The sequence below is a fragment of the Ictalurus punctatus genome, chromosome 4, assembly GCF_001660625.3.
Source record: "Ictalurus punctatus breed USDA103 chromosome 4, Coco_2.0, whole genome shotgun sequence".
NCBI lineage: Eukaryota > Metazoa > Chordata > Actinopteri > Siluriformes > Ictaluridae > Ictalurus > Ictalurus punctatus.
The window spans coordinates 24,961,707-24,977,131 of record NC_071284.1 but is presented as its reverse complement, the minus strand read 5'-3'; the positions used below and the strand labels follow the sequence as shown (position 1 = coordinate 24,977,131).

Below are 15,425 nucleotides of genomic sequence, written 5' to 3'. Positions count from 1 at the left end.
TTACCACTGAGTTAAAAACTGTTTTGTTTTTTAAAATTGTTTTGTTCCTGCAGAGGCTATTCTGGTGTAAGTCAATGACCTGAGGTACTGCACTATAACCACAATAGATTTATCTATGCATAATGTGTAGCCTAGAATTCAAGTTTAGTGTCCTTTTTAGACTGTCAGTCCTAAGCCCTAGAACCCATAGGCCTTGACTAGCTTTTTGTGTGTAAAGCCACATGCAAATTGTGCAAATTCGTTAATTTTGCACTTGTAATGCACTTTCGTAAACCCTAAGGTCATTGTAAGAATGGCCATTTCTCACAAATTTGCAGAAGCCTGTTTCTGTCAGGTGTTTTTTTTTTTTTTTTTTTTCTTTTTTAGAATTTACTACATTCAGTCTGAATAATAAGTAATGAACATCAAGCAGTGTCTCGAAGCAATCAGAATGTCTCTCAGAATGATGAATTATTATTGCTGGTGTAAACTTGGTTTCATATTAGATATCCATTGCACATTTACATGTCTATAAACAGAGACATCTTCCATTACCTCATTAACAAAATGCACACTCATGTATACATGCTTTTATTTTATGTTTTTGTTATCTCTAAATAAATGCAACAGCAAACAGGATCTTAGTAAATAAGGACGAATAGAACCTGTTCTAAGATGTCTTGATAGACATAATTTGTGTATTACTCCTAATGAACAATAATGGAATATTTAAACAATAATAATAATAATAATAATAATAATAATAATAATAATAATAATAATAATAATAATAAAATAATAATAATAATAATAATAATAATTAGTAGTAGTAATAATACTACTACTACTAATAATAATAATAATAATAATAGTTATTATTACTTTATTTATTTATTAATACCCTGCAAATGGAGGATATAAACAAAAAAGTAGACTACTACTACTAATAATAATTGATATTATTATTATTATTATTATTATTATTATTATTATTATTATTATTATTATTATTATTATTATTATTGCTGTTGTTACATTTATTTACTACATTAATTAATTAAGGTTTTTTAACTATTTTATTTGTTTTTGAAGGGTGTGGACAAAGTTAGAGCATACATTCCTGATGCTGTATGGTATAACTACGAGACAGTAAGTTCACAATTGCACGCACACACACATACACACACACACACACACACACACACACACACACACACAAAAACAGAAGTCAAAAGATGTCATGAGTATTCATTTTTTTTCTTTTTTTCTATTATCTTGAAATGACAAATTATTGTTTGTGTGATTTCAGAATAGTCAATTGTGTATTCAAAAGACACCCAAAGCTCCATTCATGAAAACTTTTAATAACTTTTAATATGTATACTATTTTTGGCACATCTGTAACGAGGCATGTCATTGACTAGTTACTGCAAAATCAAATTCACAGAAGTTGCATAATTCATGGAAAATGTAGAACAAAGTTCTCATACGACATACAGTCATGTGAAGAAAATAAGTACACCCTATGGAATTTTTATTTCATTTTAAATATTTGGACAAGCAAACATTTCATCCTCTTTGAAACAGTGGCTATTAATTAAGTTGATGCATTCTATAAACCTACATATAATTGACATGTTGTAGTAATTACCAAAAAACAGATCAGTCACATGGAAAAAGTGAGTACACCCCTACATTTATCACACCTTCAAATCCATAAAATTAGAATCAGGTGTTGAAGATTGGAAAGTGCCATTGAAAGTGCCATTGTTTAGAATGTACTTAGGGAGTGCAGGTGGAACCTGTCTTATTTATACCCCTCTCATATCTAGTGTCTGATGTTCTCTCTGCTATTGAGGTGTATGGTGTCATCATGCCAAGATCTAAAGAGTTCTGTAAGGCCTTCAGAAAAATAATGTTGCAGATGCCTATGAGTCTGGCAAGGGATTTTAAAATATCTCCAAATTGTTTGAAATACATCATTCCACTGTAAACAAAATAATCTACAAATGGTGCAGATTTCAAACGACTATCAATTTGTCCAGGCCTGGCCGTCCCAGCTAATTCAGCCCAAGAGCAGACAGTCTGGTGCAAAAGGAAGTCCCCAAGAACCCCCAAATTTCATCACAGGATCTACTAGTAAGTCTTGCAACTGATGGTGTCAAAGTGCATGCTTCTACAAAGAGATTGCACAAATTTGACCTGCATGGGAGGCATGCCAGAAACGAGCCTTTGCAAGACTACAGTTTGCCAATAAGCATATAGGCACAGACCAGGCCTTTTGGAATAATGTGCTCTGGACAGATGAATCAGAGTTGTTTGGCCACAGTAACAGCAGACATGTTTGGCTCAGACCAAAGACAGCTTTTCAGGAGAAGCACCTCATACCAAGCATGATGGTGAAAATGTTATGGTTTGGGGTTGCACCATTGCCTCAGGCAATGGACAGCTTGCATTCATTGATTCAACTATGAATTCTGTATCACATCAAAGAGTGCTTGAAGATAATGTGAGGCTATCTGTCTGAAAGTTGAAGTTGAACTGAAAGTGGAGTTTTCAACAGGATAATGATCTTAAGCACACTAGCAAATCCACCAAGGAATGGCTCCAAAAGAAGAAATGGAGGGTTATGGAATGGCCTAGTTAAAGCGCGGATGTGAGTCCCATTGAAATGTTGTGGGGGGGATTTGAAACAGGCAGTACATGCAAGAAAACCCTAGCAACTGAAACATCTTGCAACTGAAAGAATATTGTATGGAAGAGTGGTCAAAAATTGCAAGAAGCCAATGTCAGGGACTGGTGGATAATTATGCAAAAAGTCTACAAGAAGTTACTTCTGCTAAAGGGGGCAATACTACCTTCTTTTACTTACTTTTTCTATAGAATAATCACATCTATTGATATTTCTGTTGAATAAATGATTTGAATTTTCCTTTTTCCTTTTGTTCAAGTATATCACATTCATTAATAGGCACTGTTTCAAAGATGATCATGTTTACTTATGTCAAAAAAGCCAACAATTTCCATGGCGTGTACTTATTTTTTCACATGATTGCATAGGCAGCATCTTCTATAGGATAAATATTAACATTTTGTCACAAGCACACTTGACTTCTCTGTAGATGACATCTTGCATTAATGTGACTGAGATGTAATAAATACATTTTGATCATTAAAAACAATTGTGTGACCCAGTTCATGAATAAGTCAGTGCTGTTCAAAATATGATTAAGACATGAGTAGAAGGTAGAATGTAATATGATGATAATAGTAATAACTGTTTAAAGAAGAAAAAAAAAAACTTCACAATGTCAGTGTTTAATGTTGCTCTGACAGCTACTGCCATAACCAGACACCTCACTTCCCAGAGTACTAATCATCGTAGTCTTTGTATCATAACACTGCAATAAGCTAGATATCCTGTGAATTTGTAAAGTGCAAAGTGCTATTGTCCAACCTGTGCTATTATAGAACACCTTTTGGCCACTTAGATTTGAGAAGTCAATAACATAGTGGTTTATGTATGAAAAAAAAAAAAACATGACACAAAACTAAGACTGTTATAGGAAACCCCAAAGAATATTATTTTCATATAATTTTTCATATGTCCCAAACTGTTTTATTCCTCTTATTCCATTGTTTTAATCTGATTATAATTAATTATTTTTATTATTGAATGAGCCACAGTGCAATTTGTGGATAATAACAAGTCCGCAGGAGAAGTACCTGTTATCACTTACAGTACTTTTGTCACGGTTTCCCCTTTAAGCAGCGTGTGTCTGCGAGCACCTGCTTCTCGTTTGTTGACAACCGTGACATTGTGTACATTGGACACGTGCTTTTATGTTTGTCTCCTCCCAGTTCTGTCATTGGCTGTTGTTTAGCATGTGTCTAGATTGCTGTCAGCCGCCAGTAATCAACACGCTGATTGTGCTTGTATATATACCGCGCGTCTCCCAGCACACGGCGTGGAATATTATAGTAGATTAGTTTAGATTCCTTACCATAGTCATAGTCAAGATCCATGTTAGATTCCTTGTTAGAGTTATTTAGGTTAAACATTAGATTTAGCCCAAACTCATTTCTCCTCTCCCAGTCCCACGCTATTGTTCATGTTTCTTGTTTTGTATATCGACCCTGTTTTCCGTGACCGCGACTTTGATTCCTGCCTTGGCCATTTTATGCCTGTTTGCCCATCGCCTGACCTTTTGCATGTTTTTGGATTACGTTTTTTTTGATTACGATTTTGGATTTATCTGCCTGTGTCTCTCTTTAATAAAACTGTCTACTGCACTTGCATCCATCCTATCTTCCTTACGTCTCGAGACGTGACAGAACATTCCGCCTATCATGGATGCAGCATGAGGACGAGAGAGACATCAGGCTACAGAAACCATGGAAGTAGCAGGACAGTACCTCATCTGGAAACACTAGGATCACTGGCTGCATTTTTTGTCTGTGCAGCTCCCTCAAAGGTATGCTGCCGAACTTCCACCGGAGACAGCGGGATTGGGGAGCTACCCGCTGGAGTTCCTCTTCAGCTGCCAGGAATATTTCTGCAGCCTGGCGTATCCCAAGCCTACTAAGAGACAGTGGATCGGGTTCTTGGTGTCCAGGTTTTGCGGTCCAGCCCGTGACTGGGCGGAGCAGCTGGTGAGCACTGGGTCCTCTGCCCTCCATGATGTCACTCAGTTTGCATAACTTTTTATGGAGGAGTTCACACAGCTAGGGCAGCTACATGCTCTGGATTTACTGGGGTGGAGAGTCAATGGACAGCCCCAGGCATACCTGCCATTCAACCTCTATTATGAGGGTGTTGAGGGGGCAGCCTCCACCGATCCGCTTCAGGTTCCAGTCAACAGGGGGGAGGTGTCTCCGAGATGCATGACTGAGGGCTGCGGGAAAGAGACTCAGCTCCAATGTCCCACATGCAAGAAGCTGGGTCTCCAGGAAGCATTTTCTTGCTCAAAAGAATGCTTCAAGAGCAGCTGGCGTCAGCACAAGTGTCTACACAGAAAAGCCCTTACGGAACTACAGCCAGAAGTCAATGTAGCAACCTCAGAACCAGAGCTCGTACCGGAGACCCATGAGGTGGTCTCACCTGCTGAGCTTCAGCCAGAGGACAACGTGGCGACCTCAGAGCCCCAGCCTGAGACCTACGAGGAGGTATCAGCTTCGGAGCTCCAGCCAGAGGTCAACCTCGGAACCCAAGGTAGGCTCCACTGAGAACGTCAGTCTGTGTTCTTGTTACGATGTGGATGTCCCTCTGCATTCCCGCTCTGCCAAGGATGTCGCTCCGCTCTCCTGCACCACCGAGGACGTCGCTCCACTCTCCTGCACCGCCGAGGACGTCGCTCCGCTCTCCTGCACCGCCGAGGACGTCGCTCCGCTCTCCTGTTCCGCCGAGGACGTCGCTCCGCTCTCCTGTTCCGCCGAGTACGTCGCTCCGCTGTCCTGTTCCGCCGAGGACGTCGCTCCGCTCTCCTGTTCCGCCGAGGACGTTGCTCTGCTTTTTTGTTGCGCCAAGAACGCCGTGCGGTCTCCTGGTTCAGCTTGGGACATTTTGCCCAGGGGGCCGGGACCGCCAATAGAGATGGATGTTTCATGGCGCTATGGGAGGAGCACATTGGGAGGAGCACGCTGCCCTTTTTAGCAGCACGCAGAAGAGCATGTGGGCGCGCGTGCACGAGCAAGGTGCGCGAGAACCTGCTTCTCGTCTGTTGACAACCGTGACATTGTGTACATTGGACACGTGCTTTAATGTTTGTCTCCTCCCAGTTCTGTCATTGGCTGTTGTTTAGCGTGTGTCTAGATTGCTGTCAGCCGTCAGCAATCAACACACTGATTGTGCTTTTGTGTATATATACCGCGCGTCTCCTAGCACACGGCGTGGAATATTATAGTAGAGTAGATTAGTTTAGATTCCTTAGCATAGTCATAGTCAAAATCCATGTTAGATTCCTTGTTAGTTATTTAGGTTAAACATTAGATTTAGTCCACACTGGTTTCTCCGCTCCCAGTCCCGCGCTATTGTTCATGTTTCTTGTTTTGTATATCGACCCTGTTTTCCGTGACCGCGACTTTGATTCCTGCCTTGCCCAGTTTATGCCTGTTTGCCGATCGCCTGACCTTCTGCATGTTTTTGGATTACATTTTTTTTAATTACGATTTTGGATTTATCTGCCTGTGTCTCTCTCTAATAAAACTGTCTAATGCACTTGCATCCATCCTAACTTCCTTACGTCTTGAGACGTGACAACTTTATAACGGCTCTAAATATTCCTCCCCTCACCAGTCTTTATTTTTTGTCTCTTGAAGTTAGAAGGTATATAGATGGATTAGATAGATTGTACTGATATATTTATCAATTGATAGTGTGCTTTTGACAGAATGTTGATGGTTGATAAGGTGCTGCAAATGATTTTTTTAAAAACAAATTTATATTTTTGTACTGTGAGTCTGGGCTGAAAATGTATCACTGTTTTCAAGTAAACACAAATTTACAGGTAGGTCACAAAGGTCTGTCAGGGTTCTATAGTCTTTTCAAACAAATCCTTGCACTATCAACAGTAGATGTATACCACTGTTTCGTATTTTGCTCCCACTCATTCTGTAGCATCAAAACGCACAGATAAAAAAAATAAAATTAAAAAAATCTACCCATGCAAAAAGTTACATAAATTCATATTGGAATACTAGTTGTTTTCACATCTTATACTAGAATACAATAGGTATCGACACAATAATCAATGTGCAAAAAACATGGAGAGAAAAACTATTTAACATTTATATATACTTATTTAACACCTTGTAGATGTTGGTACATGCACTTTGGTCAAGGACAACATGTTTTTAGATGTTATCCTTGACCAAAGTCCACATACCAACTCAATCATTCAGTTCATTATCTCAATAAGACATCTTTGGTTATTGTGGAGTTATATTGCTCTCTCGCTCTATCTCTATGTTGTTTCAAAGTGCACACAGTACAGGAGGCATTAAATATGCTTCAGCACTATTGTTCAGTTTTTAATATAATCCACCTTCAATACAAAATTCCGTGTTTTAATTTCATGAACCCCTCAGAAAATAAGTCACTTAGTCTATTCATTACATATCTTCTAGATGACTCTTTAAAAAAACAACAACAAACAAACAAAAAAAAACAAAACAAAACAAAAAAAAGCCCCTTTGGATCATTACATGTTATTGATAAAATCTCAAAATGAATCAAACACTATTAAAAATGTCTCTACTATCTAAATGGTCTCAAAGAGAGACTGTTAAATGGAATAAAATAAAAACAGAGCTTTTGCTTTGAAGTAATTTGGAACTTTATCTTGTTGTAGAGAAAACACACCTCCTGATATGTGTGTATTAGGGCTAGTTTTGATGCCATAATTAGATTAATATTTACAAGCGCATGTACGATTAGTTAGAATCCAGTTGCAGGGTGAACAGGTGAATACAGACTGGAAAAACTTGTGCATTTTAACGCTTGTTGATTGACAAGAGCTAGTCCAGTTTCTTGTCAGACATTAATGAGCACTGATCATGCAAGAGATAAAACAATTTTAAGCACAAGCCTCTTGTCCAGATGGATAGTGTCTGTGTGTGTGTGTGTGTGTGTGTGTGTGTGTGTGTGTGTGTGTGTGTGTGTGTTACACTTTGTCAATTATAGACTTAGCAATCGTCTGCTGGGTCGGGAGGGATCACAGTTGAAATGGATGGATGGTAGATGAGTAGTGAAGAGAAACATATAAGACAGTAAGAGCTGCAATTTTTCATAGACAGCACTGTGACAGTATAGACAGACAGAGAGTGAGGGACAGATAGGGACAATCTGGCATCTTCAGAGGTGCAAATGTATGCAGGTAATTTTAATCATCTGAATCCAGAAACTCAAGTTAAACACCTGAGTACATAAATACAGAAAATGCTCCCTGTGTAAATATTGAGGTGAATTTTGAACTTTAGTTGCTGACTTAAGTTGCCAAATATATTGCTGTCTATAGATAAATACTGTATGTCTATATTATATAACCCTAACCCTCACGTTGTCTCAGCAAGTTTTTCCTTGCTGATGCCTCTGGCTTGCTCATTGAGGATCTAAAACCACATCTGGAGTTGTGTAAAACTGCTTTGGGACTATGTTTATTGTTAAAAATGCTATACAAGTAAAATCCCCATGAAATGAATCAAAGCGAATATATAAACTGTCTAGTACATGCATGTTTTAAAGCTCAGAGTGACGACGGTGGTGGTGGTGGTGGTGGTGGTGGTGATGATGATGATGATGACAATGGCAATGAAGAGGATTTGGACGAAGATGGTAGAAATTATTAAAATGTTGCTGCTGATGATGAGGAGGCGGAGGAGATTAAGGATTTTAAATTTTTTTTTTTTTATGGCAGGAAGAGAAAATCAAGGAGCGGAAACAGCAAGTTGAAATCTACCTGCCACTAGATAAGATGGGTGTTCACATCAGGGGTGGAGCCATTCTGCCAATCCAGAGACCTGCAGTCACTACTGTGGATAGGTAACCCTGCCCACTGCCCCCCCCCCCCACACACACACACACAGTAGACATCATGCACTGTAATTTATTTAGGGCAGCACTAAATAATAATTTAAAAAATGCAATTTTAATGACCCCTCTTATTTGTTTAAAATTATTACAATTTTTCAAATTCTGCAAGGGGTATGTAAATTTATGAGCACAATTGTATATGAACCCTAGCACTATGCCCTGGAAACACTGGTACAAAGCCCAGGGGCTTTGCAGCACTATCAGCATGGTGTGTGAATTCTGACTCTGGCAGTTTCTCAACTTCAGCTATATCAATCAAGTTCATTACTGGGCTCAACAAGAGATGTGCGAGTGATTTTTCTATCCCTGCCCACACAGTTATTTTTCTTTGTACCTGCCTGCAATTTTTTCTAATGAACTTAGTTTGTTCCATTTCCAAAAATATAAACTAGTAGTAGCACTTATTAAGGCTGCAGTAAATAGAATGTGCACCACTGCACAGTTGTACCAATGAACATGATGTCTCTTTGACTCAATCTTCATATATGACTTCATATATGAAAGTAAAAACCTCCCACTGGCATGTTGAAATTTTGACTATGTACTTCAAAGGCTCTACTTTTCACTCTCTTATTTAATTCCTAGTAAAAGTAGTGTGTGATGATGAAAGCATGTGTGTTGCTGCAGTCGGCGTTCTCCTATGGGCCTAATCATTGCGCTTGATGACAACAACCAGGCATCAGGCGAGCTGTTCTGGGATGATGGACATTCTCGAGGTACTAATTACAAAAAAATGTGCTTATTTTTCTCTTGTCTCTTCTTATCTGGGTGTGTGGATATGTTTTTATGCATAGGATATCTTCTCTAATGATTTCCTTATGAATGTTATTGCTATATAAACTGTATGTTATCAGTTGACGAGAGATGTATTATTTTATTTTATCATAACAGATACATGTGTTTTCCACTGATAACAGTGTGGGAGAGAGAGTGTGTAGGTGTGTTTGTGTGCAAATGTGTGTGTGTGATTTGGGTTGGTTCTGATGGTGATTGCATGGATGGCTGGGCATGGGTGAGAGTGAGGGAACAGTGTGTTTCTGTGTGAGAGATGCAGAGAAATATAATGTAAAATATGCATGCATGAGAGAGAAAAAGGAAGTGTGTGTGTGAGAGAGAGAGTTTGTGTTTACCTGTATATTTTTATTGTGTAGTGTTTTATAAGGACATGTGTGTGAGTTCTGGGTGTATATAAAAGCTAGAGTAATTTTGTAATCAGCTAAATATCTGAAATCTGAGTTACATTTAGCTTTATTACCCGCACCAAGGACAGAGCGCAAGGACCGTTATAGTGGACATAAAAAAAAGTCTATAAAAAAAAACTTAAACCAAGACAAATGATGTCAGATCTTTTTCCACCTTTAGTGTGATATAGCAGCCAACAAAATTAAAGTGAAAAACAAACAGAAACATTTTAGGGAAAATGAAATAAAGAAAAAAGGAAAAAAACAGATAATAACCTGGTTGGTCCAGTGTGCACACCCCTGAACTAATACTTTGGTAAAGCACCTGTTATTTAAATATCGGAAAAAGACTAGAAACTTTGATTCCCATCAGCCACTGCACCTCACCTGATCATGTCGCATGACTATCTGCACCTGATTCACTTTGGGATGAATGAGCACTAGTATATAAGTCACACTTTGCACTGCACACATTGTCTTTCATTTGTCTTGTTTTGCTGTTGTTGTCATCATCTGTTGCTGCAATAAGGTCTTTGTTCTATGTTTCCTTGCCTTTGTGTTCTTAAGTTCCTGTTTGTTTTTGTTTTCATTAAAACTTTATCTGCACTTGCATAAATCTTCACCTCCATTCCATAACAGAATGAAATACCTTCATAATGGATGCAGCAGATTTCTTTTCCACTCAAGATAAAATCTTGGAGTCCCGGAGGTTGGAACCAGAGGTAAGGGAGTCTTGGGTCAGGGCCACAGAAGCATGGCTGAAAGTGTAAGATCTTTCCCCACCCTCCCTCCCCTACTGTGGATATAGCTCAGCTTGCTGAGTCAATGAAGAACGTGGCTCAACCTCCCTGTTCAGCTGGGGACGTTGCTCTGCCTCCTAGTTCAGCAGCGCTCCACTTTGCCTCCCTGCTCCACCTCAGATGTCACTACGCCAGGCTTCTCTTCAGACATCACTTCGCTTTCCTACTCCACTGAGGATGTGGCTCTGCCTTCCTGCTCAGCTGAGGACATCATTCTGCCTCCATGTTCTGCTGAAGACATCACTCCATTTCTCTGCTTCGTACTGCATGTCGCTGCCCCTTCTGGCTGCACAGAGGACATCGCTCCCCCCTCATGCTTCACGGAGAGCATTGACCCCCCCCCCGCCCCGAATTTGCGGCGAGCGTCACTCCCCTCTCCAACTCCATGGTTAATGTCACAACCTCCTTGGGCTCCACCTTGAGCTTTGTTCCCCCTGCTAGCTGCATGGTAGCCATCGCTTCATGCCCAAGCATGGCCAGGGATGTCGCATTATCTCTCTGATGTACAGAAGAGTCTGCTCCACAACTGTACCCCACAGAACACGTCAAGCTTCAATACTGGAAAAAGACTACAGATTATGATCAGCCACTGCACCTCACCTGATTCACATTTGGGATGAATGAGCACTAGTATATAAGTCACGCTTTGCACATCACACATTGTCTTTCATTTGTCTTGTTTTGCTGCTGTTGTCTGTTGCAGCAATAATAACGATTGAAATTTAGTGTGTAATAACAGCTCAGTGCAAGTAAATTGACGTGTGATGTGTATTACTGATTAAAGCACATGTATAATTTTTCCCTGTGATCTTTGTGTATGTGAACTCAGCTGAATGTTCTTTCTTTCTCTTTTTTAGATACGGTTTCATCTGGGGTGTACATCCTTTACCAGTTCTCTGTTGTTCAAGTAGGTCTTCCAAACATCATGTTTACTGTTAACAGAGCTGTGCACCATTGTCCTAGGTTGTCTCTTAGTTATAGCATTATAATTGTAACATGGCATATTATATATATATATATATATATATATATATATATATATATATATATATATATATATATATAAAAATATACAGTATCTAACAAAAGTGAGTACACCACACACTTTTTTTGTGAATATTTGATATCAAATATGTAAATGTCCCCTCAAAATAACAAAAGTGAGTACACCCCTAAGTGAAAATGTCCAAATTGGGCCCAAAGTGTCAATATTTTGTGTGGCCAGCATTATTTTCCAGCACTGCCTTAACCCTCTTGGGCATGGAGTTCACCAGAGCTTCACAGGTTGCCAGTGGAGTCCTCTTCCACTCCTCCATGATGACATCATGGAGCTGGTGGATGTTGGAGACCTTGTGCTCCTCCACCTTCCATTTGAGGATGCCCCACAAATGCTCAATAGGGTTTAGGTGTGGAGACATGCTTGGCCAGTCAATCACCTTCATCCTCAGCTACTTTAGCAAGGCAGTGGTCGTCTTGGAGGTGTGTTTGGGGTCGTTGCTGGAATACTGCATACTGATCATGTTCTGCTTCAGTACATCACAGTACATGTTGGCATTCATGGTTACCTCAATTAACTGTAGCTCCCCAGTACCGGCAGCACTCATGTAGCCCCAGACCACGACACTCCCACCACCATGATTGACTGTAGGCAAGACACAATTGTCTTTGTACTCCTCACCTGGTTGCCGCCACACACGCTTGACACCATCTGAACCAAATACGTTTATCTTGGTCTCATCAGACCACAGGACATGGTTCCAGTAATCCATGTCCTTAGTCTGCTTGTCTTCAGCAAACTGTTTGTGGGCTTTCTTGTGCATCATCTTTAGAAGAGGCTTCCTTCTGGGACGACAGCCATGCAGACCAATTTGATGCAGTGTGCGATGTATGGTCTGAGTGCTGACAGGCTGACCCCCCCCTCAATTTCTGCAGCAATGCTGGCAAAACTCATATGTCTATTTCCCAAAGACAACCTCTGGATATGATACTGAGCACGTGCACTCAACTTCTTTGGTCGACCATGGCGAGGCCTGTTCTGAGTGGAACATTGTCCACATTCAGAGACAGGTTGTTGGCTCTGCACAAGTCTGTTAGCTGCTGCACCTCCTCTCTGTATGCTGACTCACCATTCTTTCTGATGAGACCAACCATGGTCGTGTCATTCGCGAACTTGATGATGTGATTGGAGAGGTGCATTGCTGCACAGTCGTGAGTCAGCAGAGTGAACAGCAGTGGACTGAGCACACAGCTCTGTGGGGTGCCAGTACTCAGCGTGGTGGTGCTGGAGATGTTGTTTCTGATCCAGACTGATTGCGGTCTCCCAGTCAAGAAGTCCAGGATCCAGTTGCAGAGGGAGGTGTTAAAGCCCAGCAGGTTCAGCTTTCCAATCAGGTGCTGACGAATAATTATGTTGAATGCTGAACTGAAGTCTATGAACAGCATTCGATCGTAGGTGTCCTTGTCCAGGTGGGTGAGGGCCAGATGTAGGGTGGTGGCGATGGCATCATCTGTCATGCAGTTGGTGCGATACGTGAACTGCAGCAGGTCCAGTGAGTGGGGCAACAGGGTTTTGATGTGCCTCAAGACGAGCCTATCGAAGCATTTCATGATGATGGATGTGAGTGCAATGGGACAGTAGTCATTGAGGCAGGACACTGGAGACTTCTTTGGCACGGGGACGAGGGTGGTAGCCTTGAAGCACATTGGAACAATGGCGCTGCTCAGGGAGATGCTGAAGATGTCAGTGAAAACATCTGCTAGCTCATCTGCACATCCTCTGAGCACTCTGCCAGGAATGTTGTCTAATCCAGCAGCCTTCTGTGGGTTGACTCTGCGTTGAGTTTTCCTCACATCAACCTGGTCATTGGGTGAGGGGTGGTCTTCCACGTCATTCTGTGCCTCAAACCAAGCATAGAAGTTGTTCAGCGCATCTGCAAGGGAGGCATCACTGTTACAGGCGGGTGATGTTGTCCTGTAGTTGCTCATTGCTTGAATGCCCTGCCACATGAGCCGTGTGTCACCGCTATCCGTGAAGTGACTGTGGATTTTCTGGGCATGTGCACGGTTTGCCTCTCTGATGGCCCGGGACAGTTTGGCCCTCACTGTTCTTAGGGCCACTTTGTCACCTGCCCTGAAGGCAGAGTCTCGGGTCCTCAGTAGTGCTCGCACCTCTGCAGTCATCCACGGCTTCTGGTTGGAGCGTGTGCTGATGGTCTTGGAGACAGTGACATCATCATCATCATCATCATCATCATCATGATGCACTTGCTGATGTAGCTGGTCATTGACACCATTTGTTTCTCCAAGTTGGTGGAGTTGCTGTCAGTTGCAGCCTCTCTGAACACGTCCCAGTCAGTGTGCTCAAAACAGTCCTCAAGAGCAGAGATGGCTCCTACTGGCCAGGTTTTCACCTACTTCAAAACAGGTTTGGAGCACAAACATCGTCTTTAAATCTTGTTGAATTAGATTCAAGTGAGGTGATTGACCATTCGATTGGGCCATTCAAACGCCTTCATTTTTTAAATTTTTTTTCTTTCTCTGAAACCAATTGAGAGTTGGCTTTGCTGTATGCTTTGCATCATTGTCCTACTGGAAGGTCCACCCACTTATCATCATCCTGGTGGATGGCAGCAGATTCTTCGGAAGAATCTCCCAGTAAAGGGCTCCATTCATTGTTCCTTCAACTACACGAAGTCTGCCAGTACCATGCAATGAAAAACAGCCCCACACCATGTTGCTTCCTCCTCCAAACTTCACTGTTGGTATAGTGTTTTTAGGGTGATGTGCAGGCGCTATTTCTTCTCCAAACATGGTGTGTAGTATGACTGCCAAAAAATTCAATTTTGGACTTGTCTGACCAGAGTACACTCTCCCAGTACTTCATAGGCTTGTCCAAATGTGTTGTAGCAAACTTTAAATGAGCTTTGACATGCCTTTTCTTTAATAATGGTGTCTTGCAGGGTGAGCATGCATAGAGGCCATGGTGTTGGAGTGCATTGCCTATAGTTTTCTCTGTGATGATGGCACTTGCTGCCTCCAAGTGTTTCTGGAGCTCTTTCTGAGTGGTCCTTGGCTCTTGAGCTACGCTTTTGACTATTCTTCTGACTCCCTGGTAAGAAATCTTGCGAGTGATGTTGCTTCCACTGGCAGATAATGGCCCCAATGGTGTTTACTGGAGGATTCAGAAGTTTTGAAATACGTCTGTATCCAATTCCATCAATATGTTTTGCAACAGTAAGGTTGCAAAGGACTTGGGAGAGCTCTTTGCTTTTACCCATCATGAGATGTTTCTTCTATGACACCTTGGTAACAAAAAGTCTTTATATAGACCATCAATTTATTAACCCAGCAGATGTTAATTTGCATAGATAGGAGGTATAATTACTTTCTAACTACTTACGGATTTCAGCTGGTACCTTGCCTTAGAGAACTGCTTTTTCTTAGCGTGTTCCGTACTTTTTTTCCTGCGTCATTCCACTTTACTACACAACTTTATTTATGGACTTTAACGTTGTGAATTCTTTACATTTCTGTATTTCTTGAGTTGTGAATAACTTAATTGGAAATATATTTACTGAAAAAAATGTTGATGCGTTCAATACCCCCCCCCCCCCCAACTGTGTGTGTGTGTGTATGTATGTATGTATGTGTGTGTATATATATATATATATATATATATATATATATATATATATATATATATATATATATATATATATATATATATATATAAATAAAACAATTACACAGATCACAGTGCATCCGGAAAGTATTCGCAGCGCTTCACTTTTTCCACATTTTGTTATATTACAGCCTTATTCCAAAATGGATTAAACAATTTTTTTCCTCAAAATTCTACAAACAATACCCCATAAT

At 40.7% G+C, this 15,425-nt stretch overlaps 1 protein-coding gene across 2 annotated transcripts in view; it reads left to right on the top strand.

The window, feature by feature from the left end:
* si (sucrase-isomaltase (alpha-glucosidase)) overlaps positions 1-15,425 on the top strand; it is a 136,249-nt gene that overhangs the window by 68,675 nt on the left and 52,149 nt on the right. For both annotated transcript variants that reach the window (XM_017466605.3, XM_017466606.3), the window contains exons 20-23: positions 1,072-1,128; positions 8,394-8,518; positions 9,197-9,285; positions 11,408-11,457. In XM_017466605.3, coding sequence (XP_017322094.3) covers positions 1,072-1,128; positions 8,394-8,518; positions 9,197-9,285; positions 11,408-11,457 — 321 coding nt within the window. The remainder of the gene's footprint in view (positions 1-1,071; positions 1,129-8,393; positions 8,519-9,196; positions 9,286-11,407; positions 11,458-15,425) is intronic.